This window comes from Urocitellus parryii, chromosome Y, assembly GCF_045843805.1.
Source record: "Urocitellus parryii isolate mUroPar1 chromosome Y, mUroPar1.hap1, whole genome shotgun sequence".
In the NCBI taxonomy this organism is placed as follows: domain Eukaryota; kingdom Metazoa; phylum Chordata; class Mammalia; order Rodentia; family Sciuridae; genus Urocitellus; species Urocitellus parryii.
Window position 1 is genome coordinate 330,236 of NC_135548.1, and position 23,053 is coordinate 353,288.

Here is a 23,053-nt window from a genome sequence, read left to right on the forward strand (position 1 = left end):
AGGAGCCGCTGCGCGCCGGGCAGCTGGGGTTCCCGGCAGCTCCCTGCCCGCAGCCCTGGTGGCCGGTCCGACACCTGTGTGGACAGCGCACTGTCCCCTGATGTGGGGGACCGCGGGTGGGCCGTCCTCCTGGGTCCTAGGCCTTTGCTCAGGAACCGCCTGCATCTGGGGGTGCGCACGGCCAGTCCCCACGGGTAAGGGCTCTGCCCCTCCCCCACGGGCACCCCTCCCAGGGACGGGCCTAGGAGCCCCTTCCTCCGGGACAGGGAGCAGTCACGTGGCCCAGCCTCTCGGCATTTGAACCTTTCTGTCCGTCTTTGCCACCACCGCTCCGATTTATGACCCTCTGTCCTGATGGACCTCTGCACCCAGGTACTCCCCTGCACCCAGATGCTCCCCTGCACCCAGATACTCCCCTGCACCCAGATACTCCCCTGCACCCAGATACTACTTATGCCCCGATGCTCCCCTGCACCCAGTTGCTCCCCTGCACCCAGATGCTCCTCTGCATCCTGATACTCCCCTGCATTCAGATACTCCCCTGCACCTCCATAATCCCCTGTACCCTGTACTTGCGGTCCTCCTGCCTCAGCCTCCCCCGAGCCACGGGGATAACAGGCGTGCACCACTGCACCCAGCAGTGTTTAATTTTTACGTATCGGAATCACACCCCCCAGGGACCCATCTCCTCCATCATTAATTTGCTGTGCCCGGAGCTGAGCTCTGCCAGCCTCTTCTCTGAAACGCGGGTGCCCCCTCATCCACGATTTCACATTCTAAAATTCGAATCATCGGCAGTCAAGCACCACCCCAAACTACCAGATGGAAAATTCCAGAAATCAATCATTTACGAAGCTTCAAACCCGAGCTAGTCTGTGTCACGTGAAGACATCGGGTCCCGTTGTTCCTGCGTGAGATCCCCTCTTAGCCCCGCGTATCCACGCTGTATATGCTACCCTCCCGGTACTCGGTCAGGAGCCATCTTGGTTATCAGATCCGGTCTCTCAGGATCCCCATGATAGTGTCCCGGTCTCAGGTGACAGACAGAGAGAGGGCCACTGTAGGATCCCTCGCCCCTTCTGACTATGGGTTCTGCTGCTCACCGAGATCATTGGGGGCTCCAGGGAGAGGAGGGGGATTCTTGGAAGTCCCTGGGATCCTGGATCCTGGATTGCAGCGGCCACGCCCTGACCCTCTGTGCAGGACCCCAGTGACAGAGGGGTCTCAGCCAAGCACCTGCGAGCTCCAGGGTGCACGAGTCCGGTCCCCGTGGCTGAGCAGGTGCGCGGGGGCAGCGGTGGCGTCCAGGAGCCGCGGATGCTGAATGATTGGCATGTGGCCCCGCCCAGGTCGCCCCAGGGCCTGCGCTGGTGCCATTGGCTGGGACAGTTGGGAGCAGCTGGCCCTGGGCGAGCGTGTGAGCACTCGTCCTGGGCTCGGTGGAATCCGGGCTCGAGCGCAGTCGGGGTTTCCTGGCACGGGGAGCGCAGCGCGCGCGCGCGCGGCTGGTTTCCTATTTTCCACTTGGACACAGCGCTCGCTGCCCGCCCAGGCGGGGACATCGCCGTCAACAGGGCAGGGCGGGGCGGCCGGAGGAGACCAGCTGCGACGTGGGACGACGTGGGACGGACGCTCCCGGGGACCTCAGCCAGCCATGGAGACCCGGCGGGGGCTGCCCGGCCTGGTGCTGCTCCTGTGTCTGCTGCCGCGCGCCCCAGGTGAGCACCGGGCGCCCCCGCGAGCCTGGGTTCCCGCAGGTCCGAGTCCTGCAAAGAGTTGACGCCAAAGTTTACTAAAGAACCGCCAAGACGCTCCGCCCGCCTCCCAGGCTCGGGGATGGGGCATCGCGTTGCGCAGGGACCTCGGAACTGTAGGGTGGAACCGCATCGGGAAGGTTCGTGGGACCCCGAGGGTCCTTCCAGGGCATGATGGACAGAGGGGAGTGGGAGAGGCAGAAGGGTCGGTCAGGAAGGGACAGGCTTCCTCCAGACACCGGCCTTTCTTGTCTGTCCTGTTTGAAGACAGGGTGTCATTAGCTGGTTGTGAATGGGCGGAGGAGATGCCCAGGGCTGGTTCTGGTGTCCAGAGCCCAGAAACCTCAAGGGAGACACTTACACACCGCCATGCCACCTGTAGATGTCACCTCCCGTGCATTTGGCCTGAGACTATAGGACTGTTAAATCTAGACGTTCTTGCTTCCGTTTGGGGGTCACGGTCCACTTGTAGAAGGTCCAGAGATGGCCACCAACAATCATTAGGAGTCACTTGCTTTATCTAGCCACCGGGGTTCGTTGGAAATGGATGGGGACGTCGGCTGACTGGCCGTTTGACAGGTGCATAAATGAATATTTCCAGAGCCTTGTTCATTTGCCCTTGAAAAGGGTCTTTCTGGTGGCCAGCAGGGTGACATGAGTTCTCCGAGTGCTTTCTGTATTCCTTCGTCCATTTCCCTCACAAAATACCTGAGGCCGGGAATTTTTATTAAGAAAAGAGGGTTGTTGAGCCTCGTAGGTTGGAGGCTGGCAGTGTGAACAGCCTGGTTGTGGTGCTGGGGACGTCCCCAGGCTCTACGGCAGGTGGGTGGTGTATGCATGAGGTGCATAATATCTACTGAAATACTAATTGTGGGCTGCGAGGGTGGAGGAGGAGGCAGGGCAGTCGGTACCGGGCGGGTGTGTTTGCAGAACTGTTCTCTGCCTGGGGCTGCCGTGGTCTCCGTGCAATGCGGTGGCTGTGGTGGGGGTCTCTGGTGACAGTCCCTGCAAAGTAGACGGTGAGCTGATTCTGCAGGGAGCCTGGGAGACCCGTGGGGTCTGAGGTGCTCAGACACTGGACAGAAATGCAGGGAGGGAGGGCGGCTGCCCAGGGCACAGTGGCCTTTCCTTGTTGGTTACTTTGTTTCTTTCTGTGTCTGCAGAGCTCAGAATCCACCCCCCGCCCCCGGGCTTCCCACGTGCTGGGCAAGGGCTGCAGGGAGTTCCTCAAGGTCCAGAGACTCAGAAAGCCATTGTGCAACCGCTTTCCGAGAAAGCGCAAAAAATCCTCTTTATAGGAAAAAAAAATTTTTTTTGAAAAATCGTGGGGAGTGCAGTGTAATGTAATGTAATGTCTGCGACTCCGGAGGCTGAGGCAGGAGGCTCACAATTTGGAGGCCAGCCTTAGCAACTGAGCGAGGCCCTCAGCAGCTCGGGGAGACTCTGTCTGTAAATAAAATGCAAAAAAAATAGGGCTGCGGAGGGGGCTCAGGGGTGGAGGGCCCCTGAGGTCGATCCCTGGTACTAAAACCCACCAACTGTCAGTAGGAAAGGCAGATGTTTTGCAGATGAGGTGACACTGGTTTGCACCACACAATAGAGGAGCCAGCTGTGTTTGCCATCGGGTGGCCTCGGTAGACTTGAATTCAATGCCGCGCCGCTTCGTGTGCAAATTCTGCTGGAATTGGTGCTGCGCCCGGCCAGGGCTTTGGAAACCCTTAAAAAAAAAAAAAAAACATATTATTATTTTTTATTTTTTTCCCTTTATTTCCAAGCCCCGCCCGGGGCCTGTTCTCTCCCCTGGGTGGAGCCGAGCCGCGGGGTCTGGGCTGCTGGCTGTGTGCACGGGTCACCGGCGGCGGGTGTGGACAGAAGTCAGGATCCGAGGGTCTTTGCAGGTTGCATGCTTTTGCACCCAATGCGGCCGGGGCCGGGGTCTGGTTGCAGGACGAGGCCGGGGGATGTCTGCAGCTGCATTCGCAGCGCCCCCTGCAGGATCCGCGGCTCGACTTCTCTCTGTGCGCATGCGCGGGGGCCCGGGGAACCTCGTGCAAAAATGCTGCGCTGCTCTGCGCAGGGGCGAGTCTCCACCGGCCTTCCCCGAGGACCAGCCTGAAATCACAGGACAGCACGCAGGCTGCTGTCCCCAACTCCTGGGGGGGTGGGGCTAGGGGTCCCAGAACACAGCAGGGTTGGATTCAGAGGCCACCCAGCGCAAGCCACCAGAAAGCAAGTCCGAGACACGCGTTCTGATGTCCGTGGCCTCCTGAGAGCAAGATGCCCGCGCGATGTCCACCGCCCGGGCTGGCCGCGCCCTGAGCGCCCCCCCCCCACTCCTGGGGACCCTTGGCTGGGCTCCCCGCCCCCATCGCAGGGCAGATTCCCGCCCATCTCGCAGGACAGGGGCTGTCGCCACGCCTGGCTTTTGGGAGGCCCAACCGGGAGGCCCGGGCGACACCCACGCCCCTCCCCGCGTGTGTGTGAGTCACGCTGCCCCGGGACATTCCTACTTGGAAAGCGACTCTCAAAACCAGGCAAAAACCTCGCCCGGCCAGTTTGCTCAGCTTCCTCTGGGGCCCCTCCCGCGTCCTGCCCACCCACGGGGTCCCTGGCCGCCCATCAGAGCTGGAGGAGGCCATGGGATATGGGAAGAGGCTCGGGAGGCTGAGGCGGGAGGATCGCGAGGTCAAAGCCAGCCTCAGCCATGGGAGGCCCTAAGCAGCTCAGGGAGACCCTGTCTCTCAATAAAATAGGGCTGGGGACGGGGATCGGGGGTCCGGTGCCCCTGAGGTCAGTCCCCAATACCCCTCCCCAATAAAGAAAAGAGAAGAGAGGACAGAGAAGGGCTCCAGGAGGGAAGTCTCTGGAAGTCACCTCCGTGGGCAAACAGGTCCCTGCTGCGGGCTGGTGATATCTGGGGACAGTCTCCAGCCCTGCCCTCCTGTGGCTTCTCTGATAAGACCCAGCCTCCACCCCAGTGCAGTTGGGAAACAGCCTTTCAGAGAGGCCAGCCTCCACGGAGGGAGTAAGGCAGAGGCTCTGGCTATGTGAGACACTGGGTGTGGCCTTGGGAGCACCGAGGAGGGCGGTGGCTCCGTCACAGGGCTCCTGGGGTTTCCCCAGGCCCCGCCTCCGTTGGGACTTGGTGACTGGGCCCGAGTCTAAGTGCAGACTCAGCCTCTGCCCTGCCCTTCCCCTCCTGCTGCTCCCGGGTTTCTCACCTGGGAAATAGGCATGGTAGTGATGCCAAGGTCCTGGGGCGGATGGGAGGCTGGGATTCTTGAAATGCCACCAACAGGACTGGACACGGCGTCCCTGACCACCCACCGTCATTCCTTACATGGTCACCCTTAGGTAATCTGGAGGGTGGCTGCAGGGCCCCCTCTGATACCACGACCCACAGAGATTGGGGCTCAGGAGGACCCCTGAGCTCCAGGGAGTCAGATCCTACAGCGTGCCGCACGGTGGGGTGATCTTGGTGCCCAGAGGGACCGGCGGGCCATGCAGGCAGGAGCACAGGGATCCCTGCAGTTGTCATCTGTCACCTTTTGCTTCCCCATGTGACTTGTGCCCTCTCTGCTCCAACAGCTCAGGGAGATTTTGACCTGGCGGACGCCCTGGATGACCCAGGTAAGTGCCCGTGTTCTCAGTGGGGATTGGCCTGGTCCCCGCTGGGCCAGGGCTCTAGGGTCAGCTGGGAATCCCTGGGGGCTGAGGTTCGCGTTCTCTCCAGGGAGGCCAGCCTTCTCGGGAGACCCACAGACGCCCTTCTAGAAGTCTCTCTGCAGAGGTCCACTTTGGCCATCGGTTCCGACCCTTGTCTTGCTAGATTGGAGCCTGTGGTCCAGGGATACCCTGGGGACTTTGGTGAGGCACTGGACCCCTGAGCCCAGTCCCCAGCTTAGAAGAGGAAAAATTTATTTGAGGCTCCTGGTGTCCGAGGTCCAGTCCCTGGTGGCCGACTCCATGGCTCTGGCCCAAGGGGAGCAGAACAAGATGGCGGCAGGGCCTGGAGGAGGAGAGCAGCTCAGGACAGGGCACCAGGGAGCAGAGAGAGCTCTGCTCACCAGGGACAGGACAGAGACCCCCAAGGCACAGCCCAGGGACCCCCTCCTCCAGCCACACCCCACCTGCTGCAGTCACCACCCAGTGAGTCCATTCAAGTGGATTAATCCACTTATTAGTCTACACCTCTCACAACCCAATCCTCTGAATGTTCCTGCACTGTCTCACACATGAGCATTTAGAGGAGGAAGAGTCTCTCTGGGGCTCCTGGTGTCCGAGGTCCAGTCTGTGGCTGGCCGACGCCATGGCTCTGGCCCAAGGGGAGCAGAACAAGATGGCGGCAGGGCCTGGAGGAGGAGGGCAGCTCAGGACAGGGCACCAGGGAGCAGAGAGAGCTCTGCTCACCAGGGACAGGACAGAGACCCCAAAGGCACAGCCCAGGGACCCCCTCCTCCAGCCACACCCCACCTGCCTACAGTTAGTCCATCCAAGTAGACATTTGGGTCCTTGAAAAAACTCTGGCCATTGGACACCCGGGATGTGTGTCCAATCTTCTCTGCTCTGTGAAGACTCCAACCCCCTGCTGCCCCCACATGCCCACCTGCGCCCACACCTGAGTCACAGCAAGGTTGCACCTTGAGCACTCCCCACCTGATACCCGCTTCCAAGAATTCTGACCTCTGGATGTTCCCATGTGCACCGTAGGGGTGATCTGGGTGCCCAGAGGGACCGGCACCTCTTCTGGTACTAGTGGGCACCCAGCCGATGTTTGCCGCGTGAATCAGTGAGTGGGTCAGAGGAGTGAGGAGACGCACCGTTTCGAAAGCTGAAAATGTCTCTTGACTTGCTTTTCCCAGTCCTTCCAAGTGTGGCTTTATCTAAGCTTCACAGATGCAAAAACCTGCCATCCCAAGGCTCTCGGCTCCCGTCCTGGGTGCTGTCGTCCCTGCTGGCCATCTGTGGGCAGCGACACAGCCCCTGGGCAGCTGGTGGACAGTCCCCATTCCTCACGGCTTTGCAGTTTCTCTTCATGGTTTCCTTTGAGCGAGGACATGGACGCCCTGTCTCCGAGCCGCCGGTAAATCTTGGAGGCTCACTGAATCTGTCTTCTCTCTTTGTTCGCAGAACCTACCCCGAAGCCAGGCTCAGGTGAGTGGCCGTTCGGGGCATCACGGGGGGCCGCACCCTGGGCCGGAGGCTTTGGCAGCGATGGGTGTAGACGCTTTGTAGGGCTGTTGTAGGGTGTCGAGGGGAGGGAGGGATGGGGGGCCGGTCAGTAGATGCCACAAGCAAATGCTGGTCACCGGGCAAATGCAAATCAAAAAAGCCACCTTGAGAAGCTCCATCGTGTCCACTAGGAGGGTTAGGATTTTAGAAATAGATGGTATCAGGTGTCGAGAACCCTGCAGGCCGCGTACGTAGAAGCACGATTCGGTAAAGCCAAAAGGTGAGACCAAGGCATGGCGTCCATCAAACGATGAAGGCATGCATACGATCTAGTCCGGCCACGCTGTGGAATATGACTAGGCCATGAAAAAGGAACAAGGTGGCCCATGCACCCTGGAATATTACTGAGCCATGCAAAAGGATGAAGCCGCGACACCAGCCACAACATGAGCATCAGCTTCTCGGTGACAAAGGCCAGACCCCAAAGGGCACAGAGCCCAGGATCCCGTTTATATAAATTGGCCAGAATCGAGACATCCAAAGAGATGGGAAATGGGTGACTGGTGGCCAGGGGCAGGCCCAGGGGCCCACACCTGTCATCCCAGAGGCTCGGGAGGCTGAGGCAGGAGGATGGCGAGTTCAAAGCCAGCCTCAGCCAAAGGGAGGCTGTTAGCAGCTCAGGGAGACCTTGTCTCTAAATAAAATGCAAAATAGGGCTGGGGACGGGGCTCAGGGGTCGAGTGTCCCTGGGTTCAGTCCCTGGTACCTCCCCCCAACCCGCCAGAAAAGGGTCACCATTGTCCGCCCTGCAGTTCCTGAGCCGACCACTGGGGGCGGTAGTGAGCTGCTCAGGTCGGTCTCAATGACAATTGGCGGATGCATCGCGTTCTCTTTGGGGACACAGGGCTGGTTCCCGCCCTGGGGACAGTGCGTGTCCTGGTCCATCAGCTCCTGGGCAGCTCAGAGTGCCAGTCAAAAGGACGATGCCAAATAATCCTGGGGGCCACTGTGTCACTCAGCCAGCGACAGTTGGGGACACCTGCCTTGGGCCCCAGAGGGCGTATTTCGAGGACCAAAATGATGTAGGGGACTGTCGAACGAGACCAGGGACCCCCTCCTCCAGCCACACTCCACCTGCTGCAGTCACCACCCAGCGAGTCCATCCAAGTGGATTAATCCACTATGAGTCTACACCTCTGTAAGGTGGTCATGTCACCTCTGAACCTTCCGGCTTGGTCTCACCCATGACCTTTGGGGACGTCACCTCTCTAGACCGTAGCAGGACTGTGCTCAACAACTGTATAAAGAAATGCGGAAACAGAGGGCCAGTGTCACCCGAACTTGGAGCCCGGGCAGGACGCCCTAAATAGGGACCCGGTGGCTCTGGGGCGGGGCTTGGAGCTCCGTGGGGGGGCACCTGCCGAGCGCCAGGCCCATCCTGGGGAGCCCCATCTCAGAAGCACAAAAAAAAATTAAAAATTAAATAAATTCACGGAGGAGAGAGAAGGAGAGAGCCGTGTGTGTGGACAGCCGGGAAGGGACTTTGAGTGGACTGTGTCTGGGGACTTGGGAGCCGTCCTCAAGGCAAAGAAAACAGAGCAAGAATCCAGGAAGCAGGCTCAGGGCTGGGAAATGGGCTGGTCCTGAGTTGCTCAGAGCCTTGCTAAATGGCTGAGGCTGGCCTCCAACTTGCCATCCTCCTGCCTCAGCCTCCCGAGCCGCTGGGAAGACAGGCGTGGGCCTTGGCACCCGGCCTGAGGTGTGTGTCCTGCAGAAGGGTCATAGAAGGATTTGGGGGGTCTTCTAAGCCTGCACCCTTGTTCCCACAGATATCTACCCCAAGCCCAGGCCCCCTTTCGGCCCCCAGCCTGCAAACCCGGACAGCGGAGGCAGTAAGTTCGGCTCCTTTCCCTAACACCTGGGGCCTGTTCTTCTTCCCAGCTCTGGCCACTTGCCCTGGGGCTCTCCCTGCGCAGGACCCGTCAGAGCCACGGGGTCTGGACGTTGGCCCTTCCCCTCCCGGAGTGACTCACCAACCCGAGGGCCTGGCCGAGGTCCCAGCTCGGGCGGGGCCCTGTGTGACTCAGAGCTGGATGTTCCCATTCCTGCCTCCGCGCACAGGAAGGCGGCTCCCTGGCTCCGGTTCCGGGGTTTGAATCTAGCGTGCAGAGCTGCACGATTAATTTGCAGTCCCCCGTGGCTGGTATCCAAGAGGGTGTGTCCAGAGCATCCCCAATGTATGCTGCGCTGCCTGCAATGTCACTCCAGTGGTGACTGACAAACCCAGAGGTCCTTTACCCCAGCCAGAGCCACAGAGGCATCAGGCAGAGAGATTCCCACCGAAAGAACACCCCATGCAAAGGTCCTGGGGTGGGCAGCTGGTGGTGTGCAAAGGTCCTGGGGTGGGCAGCTGGTGGTGTGCAAAGGTCCTGGGGTGCGCACACGCTCGGGGTGAGTATGTTACACTTTCCCTGAAATCCCCGAGCTCTCTTCCTGCAGATATCTACCCAAGGCCAAAACCCCAGCCTCGCCCACAGCCTGGGAGCTCCGATAACAGCGGAGGAGGTAAGGACCTTGAGTCCCGTTCAGATTCCGGAGGCAACTGATCCGGGAGCACTTGAAACTCCATACGCAGTGGCGCTCGTTGGTGAATTCCCCTCTGGGATAGTTTCACAGCGGGCTACTTGAATCGCTGGCCAGCGCCCGGGGAATGCATGACATATAGGTCTGTCTGGCTTTGCCCGTGTCACGTGGTGGCATATAGTGGCTTTTTATTTTACGTGTGCACTAAAGAAACAAAGGAGTAAGAGCGACCTTCCTCCTGGTTCTCAACGGGAGCATCTCCTCTTTCTGAACCCTTCCTACGTTGCTCTCTGTTACTATAACGAATTAGCCCAGGCTGGCTGCCTTTATAAAGAAGAAAGGTTCATTCAGCCCAGTGTTGGGGGCTGATCGTCTAAACAGCTGGTCTGGCTTGGGCTTGCTGGGTGGGAGAGGGAGGTCATTTTGGACCTGAAAGAGGAGAAGGGTCTGGGGTCGTGGGGAGCAGGGGCTGAGGCCAGAGACGCCTCCAGGGCCGAGGTGAGGGTCAGGGGGCTGCATCGGCCATTGGAGGCCCCGCCAACCAGGGGCGGGAGGAGAGAGAGGGTGGCGCCTGGCAGGGAGGGGGCACAGCATCCTGATGGGAGACTCTGAGCAGGACGGGCCCCAGGACCCTTGCACAGGTGACAGCAAGGCAGGCCCCTCTGTTTGCAGAGCGCAGTTCCTACAGGCTGCTGGCCAGTGTCCCTGTCTGCCCACAGGACACCCAGCAGATGTGTCTGCGGGATCCCTGGAAAGAGCTGCTGCGTGCACAGGGCTTGTCCCCAACAAAGGCCCCCGGCCTGTGGGTCCGGTAGGGGTGTGTGGGCGGGACATGGGCCTCACGCTGTGCCTCTGCCCCACAGGGTACCATCACAACGACGATGATGGACGCTACCCGCCCAGGCCCAGGCCGCCCGCAGGTACATAGGGGCAGAGCCGCTTTGAGCCTCAGGTGTGCCCAGAGAGGGAGGGTGGGGACAGAACCCGTGAGGAGGGAGGTCACCCCTGCAGGACACAAACAGGGTCTGTCCATCCCTGCATCGGGAGCCTGTGCACCGACCCACCTCTCAAGACCTGTGCTCACGCCAGGCACCAAGGTGCATCCCTGGGACGCGGGAGGCTGAGGCTGGAGGACCACAAGTTGGAGGCCGGCCTCAGCAACTTAGCAAAGCTCTAAGCGACTCAGTGAGACCCCGTCTCAAAATAAAAACTCAAAAGGGGCTGCGGGTATGGCTCAGAGGTTAAGCTCCCCTGGGTGCAGTGCCCAGGATGGAAGGAAAAGAAAACCATGGTCATTTTCAGGTAAAATGACCTCCCTGTGGCTATACAGAAGGCGGTTAATATATGCTGTCTGTATAGACCATTTGTATACAAATGGATAGAACTTTGTGCATATAGACCATCTTTCTGTCTAGGTCTGTGAATCTTTCTGCATTCTGCATGCACAGAGCTGCCCTTATGCACACATATATCGTGTCTGTGTGTACATTGTATATGCGCACGGACCTTTAGGTGTCTATCATATGCTCATGCACATTTACATCATATTTGCATATAATATCCATATGCAAATATACGCATGATATTCGCACATGGTATTTATATGTAAATATATGCATGATATTTGCATATAATGTTTATATGTAAATACATGCATGGTGTTTGCATATGATATTTATATGTACATGTATGTGTGATATTTGCATATGGTATTTATATGCAAATATATGCATGGTATTCGCATATAATATTTATATGTAAATATATGCATGCTGTTTGCATATGATATTTATATGTACATGTATGTATGATATTTGCATATGATATTTATATGCAAATATATGTATGGTATTTGCATAGACATTCATACATATATGTGATATTTGCATATGATAATCATATGCAAATATATGCCTGTTTGACCCTGCGAGTACCTTTTTATGTGCATTTGCATGAATGTCTGTATGGCCCGATACAAAGCATGTCTACCCTCAGGTATGCACCTTTACAACACGTGTGCACACATTTATATGTTTGTACCCTTTAATGTCACATGCATAGATCTCTTGATGTGACTTTAGGTATCCACAAATATCTTTATGCAAAGGTCTACATTTTCCCACGTGTGTACCCACATATGCGTATATCTAAAGAGGTGTCAAGAAATTACATATATATAGGGTTTTTTTTTTTTTATACTAGGGATGGAATCCCTAAGGGACAATTTATTGCCGCATCCCCAGCCCCTTTTCTACATTTTATTTAGAGACAGGGTCTCGTTCAGTGGCTGAGGGCCTCGCTAAATGGCTGAGGCTGGCTTTGAACTCACCAGCCTCCTGCCTCAGCCTCCAGAGCCGGGGGGAATGACAGGCGGGTGCCACCGTGCCTGGCCAGAAATAGATCTTTCTGTAGGTCTCTAGGTGAACTTCTAAGGCAAATTCTCTGCGTTTGGAAGGGGTCGGTCCACACAGACCCACTCAGGATCCTCGGAGGGGCTGTGCTTCTGATGCGGGTCATTCTGGCCCGGGGCTGCCGGTCCCTCGGAAGTCTCTCTGCAGTAGCAGCATGCACCCATAGTGGTTTCAATGTGGCAGATACAGCTGGGTGAAGCCGGGAGTCTCCACAGCTGGTCCTGGTGTGAGATGTATCACGTGGACGATGTCACTTTGGCGGGATCACCTTGGCCATCCTACCCGTCGGTCACCACTGCCCGTGAGCCAGGCTCGGCCTGCTGTCCCTAACTCCCTCGTTCTCTGTCTGACAGGAGGAGATGGCGGTGGTGGATACAGCGGTGGACATGGTGGCTACGGACACACAGACGGTGCGTCATGTGGGCGCTGGGCAGCGGAGACCCAGATGCTGGAATTTCTGGTTCCCCTTGGGTTCCGCCTGGGCCTGGTATCTGGGGTCCTGGGTGAGCTGGGCCGCCTCGGCTGAGGCCAGGGACTCAGCATCTGTCTGTGCTGGGGAGGACTGAGCCTGGGCTCCCGGGGGACAGGCTCTGCACCCACAGCTTTGTTTAATGGGGAGCGAGACTCTGATGCAGCGTCACCCAAAGGAGCCCACGCGGTGACATGGGAATTCCTTGGGTGGCTGGCCTCCAACTCGTGATCCTCCTGCCTCAGCCTCCCGAGCCGCTGGGATGACAGGCGTGCACCTGGCCAGAGCTCGGTTCTTGTAACTCTGGTCCCACGAGACTGGGAAGCTTGGGGCGTGAGAGAGACACGGTATTTGGGAGGGTATTTCTGCCTTTGGAGCTCTGCTTGCTAACGTCGCTCTCCACCCAAAGGGAGGCCCAAAGCAGACTTCATATGTCAATAGCCTGTGGCATTTCAATAATGCAAAAGGTGGGCCGTGTTATCAGTGGATGTAGGCACAACCCTGTGTGGGCAGGGCAGGCTCCTCCCAAGGCCTCTCTCTCCCCTGGGCTTGCAGCCGCCGTCTTCTCCCTGTGTCCTCCCGGGGCCGTCCCTCTGTGTGCGTCTGTGTCCTCATCTCCTCCTCTACAAGGACCCCAGTCCTGCTGGACAGGGCCACCCTGGGGACCTCACTGCACCTCCATCCCCTCTGCAAAGACCTGTCTCTCCACACAGCACGTCCCAAGGTCCTGGGGCCAGGTGTGGGAACAGGATCTCTGCAGAGGTGGTCAGTGGAGGGTCCTGAGATGGGCTCCTCCTGGGTCAGGGGGCCCTCAGGCCATGGCCGTGTCCTCCCCAGAGACAGAGGAGGGGACACAGACACAGAGGAGGAGCCCCGTGGAGACGGAGGCAGAGACTGCAGTGAGGGGCCACCCGCCCAGGGCCACCTGGAGCCCAGGAGCTGGAGAGGCAGGAGGAGCCCCCTGGAGCCCTGGAGGGAGCTCAGCCGGGGACCCGGGTCCAGCCTCCGCCCTCTGGGGCTGCAGGAGCCGTGAGCTCTGGCGCTGTCCTGCCCGTGTGTGTCCTAACCTGGCCGGGAGCCCTCGGGGACTGGCCCTGTGACTGGTCCAGTGGCCTTTGGAGCCTCCCTCACAGGGAACAGGCCCGGGAGCCGCCTGGACGGGCCTCCGCTGCTGTTCACTTACCGGGGTCCTGGCCGGTGGCTCCTCACCGCTGCCGGGGCTGTCTGTGTCCTCCGGAAGAGGGAGAGGGTCTCAGGTCCTGGAGGCCCCGGGTGCCCGGGAGCCAGTCCCTGGGGGGCTTGGGCAGGTCTGGGCTCGGGTGTGGGGCCTGCGCCCTGCGGTTCCCCGGGTCCAGTCCGGCGTCTCACGGGTCCTTCTGTCCTGCAGGCAGAGGGGGTTACAGACCCAAACCTCGTTATGGAAATTCCTATGGTAAAGGAAGGGGCGCACTGGGCGACGCTGTCCTCGCGCCCCACTAACCCCCGGCCTGGCATGGGAGGGGGTCTGCCTGTCCCCCCCGCGGGGCCACTAACGCACCCAGGTCTGCGATCCCTGCGCTCACGCACCTCGATGCTCGGGAGCTGTTTTGCACGCGGCCTTAACATCTTGAGGGGAGCTTTTGCGGCCCTCGGGTGCACGTGTGTGTGCACCTGTGAGCACGCTTTGCGCTCACACGCGTGTATTTGGGCACGCGAATGTGCTTGTGCAGGATGTGCATGATTGCGCGCATGCACGCAGGTGCATGTGCATGCACTCTGTTCTATCTTGTGCTCGATGTGCACGTGAATTGCACACGTGTGTTCTTGCGTGCGCGTGTGTGTGACCGTGGAGCTGAGGGGTGCGCACGTGTGCAGTCGTCTTACCATGGTGCGTGCGTGTAGGTGTGTGAGCGCGTGTGCCTGCGTGTGTTTTCTGTGCATACGGAGGTGTGTGGATACACATGTCTGCACACTCTTGACGGAGTGTGTAAGGGCTGTTCTGCCCTCGGGGGTGCAGCGGGCACGGATGTGTGCACCCGTGTGTGGATGGGCACACGCGTTGCTGTGTGTCTGCGTGTGTCACGTACCGTGGTGGGTGTGCGTGCACACTGGTGTAGCTCGCTGCGTGTGTGTGTGCCTGCGCTGTGTGTCGCACACCCGAGTGACCCTGCCCACCCCGAAGTCCCTGCGCCTGCCCTCTGCCCGGCCACCTGGCCCCCGTGGCCCGTGCGCTCCGCTTGCGAGCGCGATGCAAACCCTCGGCAGCCCCGCGCCTGCGCCCTGAGCCTCTCAGACGTGCGCGGGCGGAGCTGAGCGCGTGACCGTGTCCTGTTCTGTTTGCAGGTGGAGACGGACAGTCCACCTACGGCAACCCACAAGGTGAGCCCGCCACGTCTCCTCGGACCCGGGTGGGCGGGCGCGGTGTAGACGGGCGCTGTGCCCACCCCGGTGGCCGTCCCCTGTCCCCCCTGACTGCACTTTTCACGTGCCCCGTCCACAGGCTGCGCCACCCACGGGCATTCACAGGGAGCAGCGGTGGGGACAGCCCGGGGCTGTCGCGCCTTGCAGCCCGGGCTTGGCCCGAGGGTCCTCATGGCCCCTGTGCAGGGGACAGTCAGTCAGCACCCGGGACAGACAGCTGCGGGTCAGGGGAGGGGAGGGTCGTTCTGCCCCAGCTAAGCCCTCAAATGCCCCATCGGCCATCTCAGGGCACAGGACAGAGGACGCTGCGCCCAAAGGGCCAACTAGCAGGGGGCAGGGTCCCCGCCCTCCCAGGGACCTGGTCCCAGCCAGCTTGAGCGCAGACCCAGGATGATCGCGACCCGCGCGCCCAGCCCCGAGGCTGTCCCGTCCACTACGGGAGAGGACGGGGGGACCGGCCATGCCCAGCGGCCACGGCGTCGGCGTGGACTGGGAAGCAGGTGCCTGGGTGTGGCATCTCAGGAGAACCCCTTGATTCCTTATCATAGCCCCGCCGTCTCGGCCATCTCTGTCCCCTGACCCTGGGAATCCGGTGTGGACACCTCGTGTCCCTCAAATCAGAGAGAGCCGAGAAGGGCAGAGAGAAGGGCAGAGAAGCCCCTGCAGCCCAGGCTGACCCCCTGGGGTCCTGTGACTCATGGGAAAGAGGGAGCCCACACGGGGTGGGTGGGTGGGTGGGGGCCACTTGGTAGCAATGACCGCACCGGAACGACGTCTAAGGGGCGTAGAGAGGAAAGCAGTGAGTATCAGTCAGCTGCGCTGTGTAACAAAAGAACCCCTCCCAACTGTTTGCTACTATCTCAGTATTTGATGGTGGTGGTTTAAGGCCCACCCGGCCTCCCTGCTGCGTGGTGCTCGGGTGGAGGCTGCTCGCCCTCTTGGTTGGGAGGCCGAGTCTCCCCGTAGACCTGGGGCTGCAGCTGAGGCCTCCCGTCTCTGCCTCCGCTGGGATCTCACGTCCCTCGGGGGTGAGGCTCGTTCCCATGGCCGCCAACAGGGCAGGGCGCCGAAGAGAGAAGCCACACCCGGCTGAGGACCAGCCCAGCCTCCCTTCTGCCAAAGCCCAGCCTCCCGGGAGGCCCACCCAGAGCCCACCCCCGGAGCAGGAATGCAGCCCTGCCGCCCTGCACAGGGGTGTGGACCTGGGCAGGCGAGGGAGGGAGGGAGGCCGGTCCCTCTGGGGAGGCCCGAGAGGCAAGGTAAACAGATGGTGAGGTGACAGTCTTCCAGCCCACACGGGACATCCATGTCCGTCACCTCCCGCACCCAGACCTGGGCTGGGCTGTCGGAGCCCGTCTGCAGGGACATCGCTGGTGACTCCAAATGCAAACTAGGCTTCCCCTTCTTCTCATCGATCGATGTATCTATTGATCAGTCGATCAATCAATCAATCAATATATGTACCTACCTACACAGCTAGACAGTGACAAGTGTCGATAAATACAAATACAGTGACATAGTGACATATACGCACCTTTCCTCTTCCTGTACACACATACATATGGCTGCGTATGTATACAGAGGTCCCCAACCTCGGTTCTCGGTGCGTGGACACTTTGTAGGAAGGGAGGACGTCTATATTTGGAGGGTGTTTCTGTTTCAGGGCACGAGAGAATCAGCCTGGTTTTGGAAACAACTCCTAGCAGGAATGTTCTAGTTTTTTTTTTTTTTTTTTTTTTTTTTTTAAAAAAAACTATACACACAGCGGGGCACCGAGGTGCACGCCTGCCATCCCAGCAGCTCGGGAGGCTGAGGTAGGAGGATCACGAGTTCAAAGTCAGCCTCCGCCAAAGCGATGATTATGTATACTTAATATATTTTACATATTATTTACTATAATTATGTGATTATTATATCTTATACACAACCTTAGGTAACATATATTTCATAGTATATTATGATATATATATATATCTCGTATGTAATAAGCTATGTAATCACATGTATTATATGATCATACATTATTTATGCATATTATATTTTACATGGTCAATTATCACATGTCACTCAGACAGTTCGCATATAATTCAATGCATGTGATGTGGATGCGATCACATCATTACACACACATATACATATACACAATTTCTCTTATGCGACACTTTTCTGCCCTGTCCCTCCATGTCTGTGGGTTCTACAGCCACAGATGGAGCCCACCAAGCACGGATTGAAAATTGTCCTTTAGCTGGGTCACCAGTGTCCCCACGGCTTCCAGCCACCCTAAGTCACCTAGAGGTGGTTTCAAGTGCCCTGGAGGACAGGGGTCCCTTCTGAGCAGACCCCGGGCTGGGTTGTAAAGGAACTGTGCTGAGCATCCGGGGCTTCGGCAGCCCCGATAGCGTGCCGAGGCACAGCCCTGCGGCTGAACCGGAGCCTGTCCATCAAGGGCTGCAGACCCCGGAGCGCAGCGTGCAGAGCGCGGCCCTGGGTGTCTGTCCCCTGAAGGACGCGGTTCGCCAGGCGCCTCTCCAGGCCCTTCTCCGAGCCGCCCATTTTAGCCGCGGTTCTGCTCACCAATATTTTTCTCCTCAGGCAGACTTTCTTTGTCCACCCTGCAGGCAACACGGTGGCCAGAATCGTGTCCCCGATCGTGTCTGTGGTGGTGGTGGCCTTGGTGGGGGCCGGGGTCAGCTACTTCAAGTCCAACCAGAGGAGGAATTGCTTTCGGGCCAGTGGTAAGTTCCTTCTCTTGTCCCTCTCGTGGAACGGGCTGCTTTAAGCCGGCAAGCGAAGGCTTCCTGGTGGCCGCTTTTTACAGACTGCAAGGGCTTAGCCCCTTGGGGACCCAGGGAGCCATAGACACCCTCCAACGGCAGGACCCAGAACCGGGGGAGGATGGGAGACCACCCAGGTGGAGGTCTGCCCGGGCCTCCGCGGGCGGCCTCCCTCCGGAGGGAGTTTGGGATGGTCTCCAAAACCTGGCCTCGCGCGCCCTCTGCTGGCCGAGACGCGGTACTGACAGTCCCTGAGCCACTCCGGGAGCCCCTGTCTCTCAGGCTGGGGACAGGGGCTCAGGGGGTCTGAGTGCCCCCGAGGTCAATCCCCGGTACTAAAAAAGTAAGAAAAAAAAAGAAGAAAATAATTACCCTCCGCGCTTCAGATCCGATGAGGCCGCATTAAAAAAAAAAAAAAAAGAGGCTCACACAAATACCAGTTATAACTCAAAAAGCTTTCGCGGAAATCCTCCCCAAATGCATTTGGGATGAGGGATGCAGCTTCCTCCCCGGCTCCGACCTGAGACCTTTGGCCCCTTCCCTTCCAGATCCAGAGACGGTGTGAAGCTGCCCAGGTCTTCCCGAGGTCCCCACAAGGACCCCACGACGCCGGGGACCGTCCCACGGAAAAGCTCCTTTTCTATTTCAGTGCATTCCCACCTGCGGAAGGAGGCCAGCTGCCTCCAGAAGGATTCTCTACCTGTGGCCTCCACCCCGCAGCTGCTGCCTTCACGGGGCGGAGGCGGGGGGCCTCCACGGAGGCTGAGCCCGGCTGCGGAGGCCAGGGAGCAGAGGGGTCTCGGGGACAGAGGCTGCGGCCCTCATTACTGACACTGCCCCTTCGCCCCCTGCAAGGGGCAGGAGGGATTTCCAGGGCCCTCCGTCCCCTGTCTGTTCCCTCCAAATGGAATTTGAGGTTTTAAAATCACCTCGTGGAAATGGGTCTTGCAAGACTTTTTTTTCTAGAAAATTCTTTTTTCCTTTTTTTATACTGGGAATGCAATCCAGGGGTGCTTTACCACTGAGCTATGTTGCCAGCCTTTTTTTTTTTTTAAAAAAAAGTGTTGTTTTAAAATTTTGAGGCAGAGTCTTGTTAAATTGCTTAGGGCCTCACTGAGTGGTGGAGGCTGGCCTCCAACTTGCCAGCCTCCTGCCTCAGCCTCCGCCCTTGGTTTGTACCTTTGTCTATTCACGGAGGGGAAACCTCCTAGATGCTTCAACATCTAAAGAGGGTCTGAGCCATTCGCTCTATTTTTAGGGACACTTTGAGGGACAGGGCGCGAAAAAAATGGCCTTGGGATCCAGTCTGATTCAGGAGAGGTTTGTAATGACGTAAGTTTTTACACTTTGCCCCAAATATCAGAACCAAAGATTCTGGAGGTCATGGCAGGCTGGAACTCATACAGAGGACCCCCCCCAAGTCCCTGGGGTTCACCTTGTCACCTTGGCTGCAGGTCTCCAGAGAGGGGTGAAATAGCCTCGATTTGAAAAAGGACCCAAAACTTGTAACCCTCGTGTCTCAGAATCACGTTCCTCATTTTTCTCTTTTATTTTTGGTACCAGGGATTGAACTTGGGGTCCCTCGACCCCTGAGCCCCGTCCCCAGCCCTATTTTGCATTTTATTGAGAGACAGGGTCTCCCTGAATTGCTTAGGGCCTCCCTTTGGTGGAGGCTGGCTTTGAACTAGTGATCCTCCTGCCTTAGCCTCCCCAACAGTTGGGATGACAGGCGTGGGCCACCCAAGAGTCTCAGGGAGACCCTGTCTCTCAATAAAATACAAAATAGGGCTGGGGACGGGCCTCAGGGGTCAAGAGCCCCTGAGTTCAATCCCTGGTACCAAAAAAACAACCACCCTGAGATTCCTACCCGCACACCGAGGTGGAATCTAAACACTTTTGATGGATGTCTGCCCATTCCCATGACTGTCCTAAACCACTTTTAATTCCTTCACATAACGGTGGTCGCTGGGGGTGGCCCAGGGACAGGGCGGGCACTTTGCAGGCACCGGGCCCTGAGTGTGAACCTCAGCACGTCCTCCAACTCTCCAATCGACAAATAAACAAATGCCAAAGGAAACTCTTGGCTTTGACGGTTGCCCTGTGTTAAGTTTCATCTTCATGAGTCCCTTTCTGGGTTGAGGATCAAGGACTTAGGAACATATAAAATCGGGTCAGACCGTGACAAGATCAAACCCCGCCCCAGGACCAGAGGGTGACGATATTGGGGTATATGTTAGATCGCCGTGACTGTGACAAAACACCCGAGGTAAGTCAACTTGTCAGAAGGATTTCTTAGGGACTCACTGTTTCAGGGGCTCAATCTGGGGTTGGGGGGTTTGAGTGAGCTTTTTCATCACTGTCACCAAAAGACCTGAAACAAAACAGGTTAGAGGAGGAAGAGTTTGTCTGGGGCTCCTGGTGTCCGAGGTCCAGTCCCTGGTGGCTGACTCCATGGCTTTGGCCCAAGGGGAGAAGAACAAGATGGCGGCAGGGCCTGGAGGAGGAGAGCAGCTCAGGACCGGGCACCAGGAAGCAGTGAAGGAAGAGGAGGAGGAGGACAAGGAGGTTTCTTGAAGCTGTGCAAACTTTTATAAGTTTCACAACCTCTCTGAGTTTTAATTACCCCATTCCAAAAAAAAAAAAAAAAAGATAAATAAACACGTTGGGAATTTCTTAGAAATGGCTGGAAACTCTACACCATGAAATCAAAACCGCAGAAGAAAACTACAGCGCTGGAGAGTAGAGAATCCAGGCTGTTTGGCCCAGTTTTTCCTTCTCAATAGTTTTAAATCCGCGAAACTTGACCAATGGGGCCTGGTTCCTGGGCTGACGGAGGAACTACATTTCCCAGAATCCCCTGCAGTCAGGCATGATCATGTGACTCGGTCTGGCCAATGGCAAGCCACCTCCATTTTTTGAACCCTAAAAACTCTGATAAAATCCTAAAAATCGTGTAAAGATTTCTCAAAACATGATACTAAACACAATAAAAATTATTAAAATAATAACATTTTAAAATAATTTTTAAATTATTAAGATTATATATCTGAAGAATTATTTTAAATTATTAAAATACAATTTCTTTTTAACTGGTGTGTATTAATTAAGCAGAACAGCGGGTTTCACTGTGGGCTACGCATACAACATGATTTGCTCAAAATTACAACCCAGTTCTTCCCTTCCCTCCTCTTCCTGGTCCACGCTGATGGGTAAAAGTCACTCAGTGTGATGATCTCTAGTTCCACCCATTTTCCTGCAAATGTCATATGCCATTCTTCTTCATGGCTGAGTAATATTCCATTGTGCATATATACACCACATTTTCTTTATCCATTCATCCACTGATGGATCCCCAGGCTGGCTCCATAGTTTGGCTGCTGTGAACTGGGCTGCTTTGAACCTGGGTGTGCGTGGATCATTGCAGCGAGGTGATAGGGAGGAGTGGTCCAGCTGGGTCATCTAATTTACAGCCCCCACCAACGGTGTAAAGTGTTCTTTTCTCGCCCCACACTCTCCGCCCTTCATTATTATAGATGTTCTTGACGAGCACCATTCTGACCCGCGTGAGAGGAGGTTTTTCAGCGTGGATTTAATTCGAATTTCCACCACTCTTTTCCCCACTCTTTTCCCTACATTCATGGGCAGCCTGCGGTCTCTCTGAGCTTGTCAATCAGAGAACACACCAGGTATACCCCCCCCCCCAGACGAGCATTGGACATCCCAAAGAGGGAGAATTGGATCTTCATTTTTTGAAAAAACGTTTATCATCGAGATACCCAATACTCATTAAAGCACGCTGTATTCTGCTTGTTTGCAGAAATAAACCTTTTTCATGCCGAAGACCAATCCAGTTCACGATTTGGCCCAGGAAAACAGCAAGAAAAAAAAAAAGTTCAGGGTTTTTGATGGCCGGCACCTGACATCCCAGCGGCTGTGGAGGCTGAGGCAGGAGGATCGCGAGTTCAAAGCCAGCCTCAGCCAAAGCGAGGCCCTAAGCAACTCAGGGAGACCGTGTCCCTAAATAAAATACAAAATAGGGCTGGGGACGGGGCTCAGGGGGGTTTAATCCTCAGGGAAAAAAATTTAAAGATCAACAATAGCTAGAAACAACTTTTATGGGCAGATGAACGATTGATACAAAGTGGCGACTCTGACACACAGAAATTTGCATATTTGTCACAAACACTTACTCTTCTTTTTTTTTTTTTCTAAATTCTTCCGGGTGGCAAACTCATACTGTCAATCAAATAGGTGGTCCCTTTTTGTAAAATGGCTTTTCCATTTGTCATCTGTGTTCTCGGCTTGCATTTGATGTGAGATCAGGGTCCCCGGGATTCTCCAGTGACGTCATCATCCCCGAGGTGAGGACATCTTGAGGACATGTCTCCAGGGGCACCTGCCCTTTCACCCAGGAGCGAAGGGGCTGCCTGTCCCCTGCTGACTGGGCACAGTATCATTTCGAAAGAGGCTTTTGCTCTGCTTGGAGAGGAAACGGGACCCAAGAGGGACGAGAGCGAGTGTGGGGCAGGGGATGGCAGCACATGGACAGAAGCTTGTGTTGCAGACGCAGCGCCTCCAACCTCTGTCCAGTTTCCCGCCTTCCGTTTCCCTCCCGGGCTGACCTTCAGTGAGATGGACATGTCCAGCTTCCATGTTCCCAGCACAAAGACACCTGAAGTCAAAGTCCAAGGAGCTCTGGGGGGTCGGGTGAGTGGAGAGACCGGCTGGGCCTGGCAGAGGGATCCAGCCAGGTGGCCTCCCACCCAGAGGCCTCTCCAGCCTCTGGGCACTGTTTCCCCATAGCCCCGAGGGGTGTGGCTGGTGTGGTGTCACCTCTAGGGGTTTTGGCCGTGTCTGGAGAAGGTTCTGGATCTGACAATTGGGAGGGGCCTCTGCTCCCAGTGTCTGGTGTGTAGAGCTCAGAGAGGCTGCTCCACTCCGGGTGCATGCACAGGATTCAGGCCCACACCTACCTGCACCCCTCCTAGGCCTGCCTACGAAGGGCCCTTCACCTGAACCGTCAACCTGGTCCCCGCAGGAACCCGAGGCTTCAAGGACATATGGTGAGGGGCCACCTGGCCCCGTGGGCTTCTGCCTGTCCCCCAAGTGGATGCAATAAGGTGCTTGGTCCGGCTATGCGCTGTCCCTGGAGCCGGCCAGGCGCACTGGCCTACAGGAGGGCCTGCCTCTTGGGTCTTGTGACCCGGGTTGAAATACACTGTCACTCAAGGGACCCTTCCTGGGCCACTGGCCTCTGGATCCTTTCTCTAGCCCAGCTCTCCTGTCCAGGTGCGCATGCGCACACCCATCCATCCATCCACCCATTCATTCATTCAACTCAGCTGCTCATTCATTCAGTGAAACCTACTCCAGCACTCATTCAGCGCACTGGTCCAGGTGCGCATGCGCTCATTCATTCATTCATTCATTCACCTGTTCATTCTGGCACGGACTCATTCATTCCACTCACCATCTACTTAGTCAACTTAG

At 57.0% G+C, this 23,053-nt stretch overlaps 1 protein-coding gene across 2 annotated transcripts; it reads left to right on the forward strand.

Annotated features, from left to right (window-relative positions):
- Positions 1-1,473: 1,473 nt before the first annotated feature.
- On the forward strand, positions 1,474-18,209 carry LOC144251049 (glycoprotein Xg-like). Of its 2 annotated transcripts, XM_077794174.1 has the most exons (11): positions 1,474-1,718; positions 5,343-5,384; positions 6,885-6,908; positions 8,756-8,818; positions 9,426-9,491; positions 10,373-10,429; positions 12,274-12,330; positions 13,777-13,821; positions 14,712-14,747; positions 17,408-17,524; positions 18,112-18,209. In XM_077794174.1, the coding sequence occupies exons 1-11, from the start codon at positions 1,655-1,657 to the stop codon at positions 18,126-18,128; spliced, it is 588 nt and encodes a 195-aa protein (XP_077650300.1). In that variant the 5' UTR covers positions 1,474-1,654; the 3' UTR covers positions 18,129-18,209. The 2 variants fall into 2 exon arrangements, with proteins under 2 accessions (XP_077650300.1, XP_077650301.1); XM_077794175.1 differs by lacking the exon at positions 13,777-13,821.
- The last annotated feature ends 4,844 nt before the right edge of the window (positions 18,210-23,053 follow it).

Coding starts and splice junctions, on each gene's coding strand:
- LOC144251049 (XM_077794174.1), top strand. CDS start 1,655: ATGGAGACCCGGCGGGGGCTGCCCGGCCTGGTGCTGCTCCTGTGTCTG. Junction 6,909..8,755: donor TACCCCGAAGCCAGGCTCAG/GTGAGTGGCCGT, acceptor TTGTTCCCACAG/ATATCTACCCCAAGCCCAGG. Junction 13,822..14,711: donor TCGTTATGGAAATTCCTATG/GTAAAGGAAGGG, acceptor TTCTGTTTGCAG/GTGGAGACGGACAGTCCACC.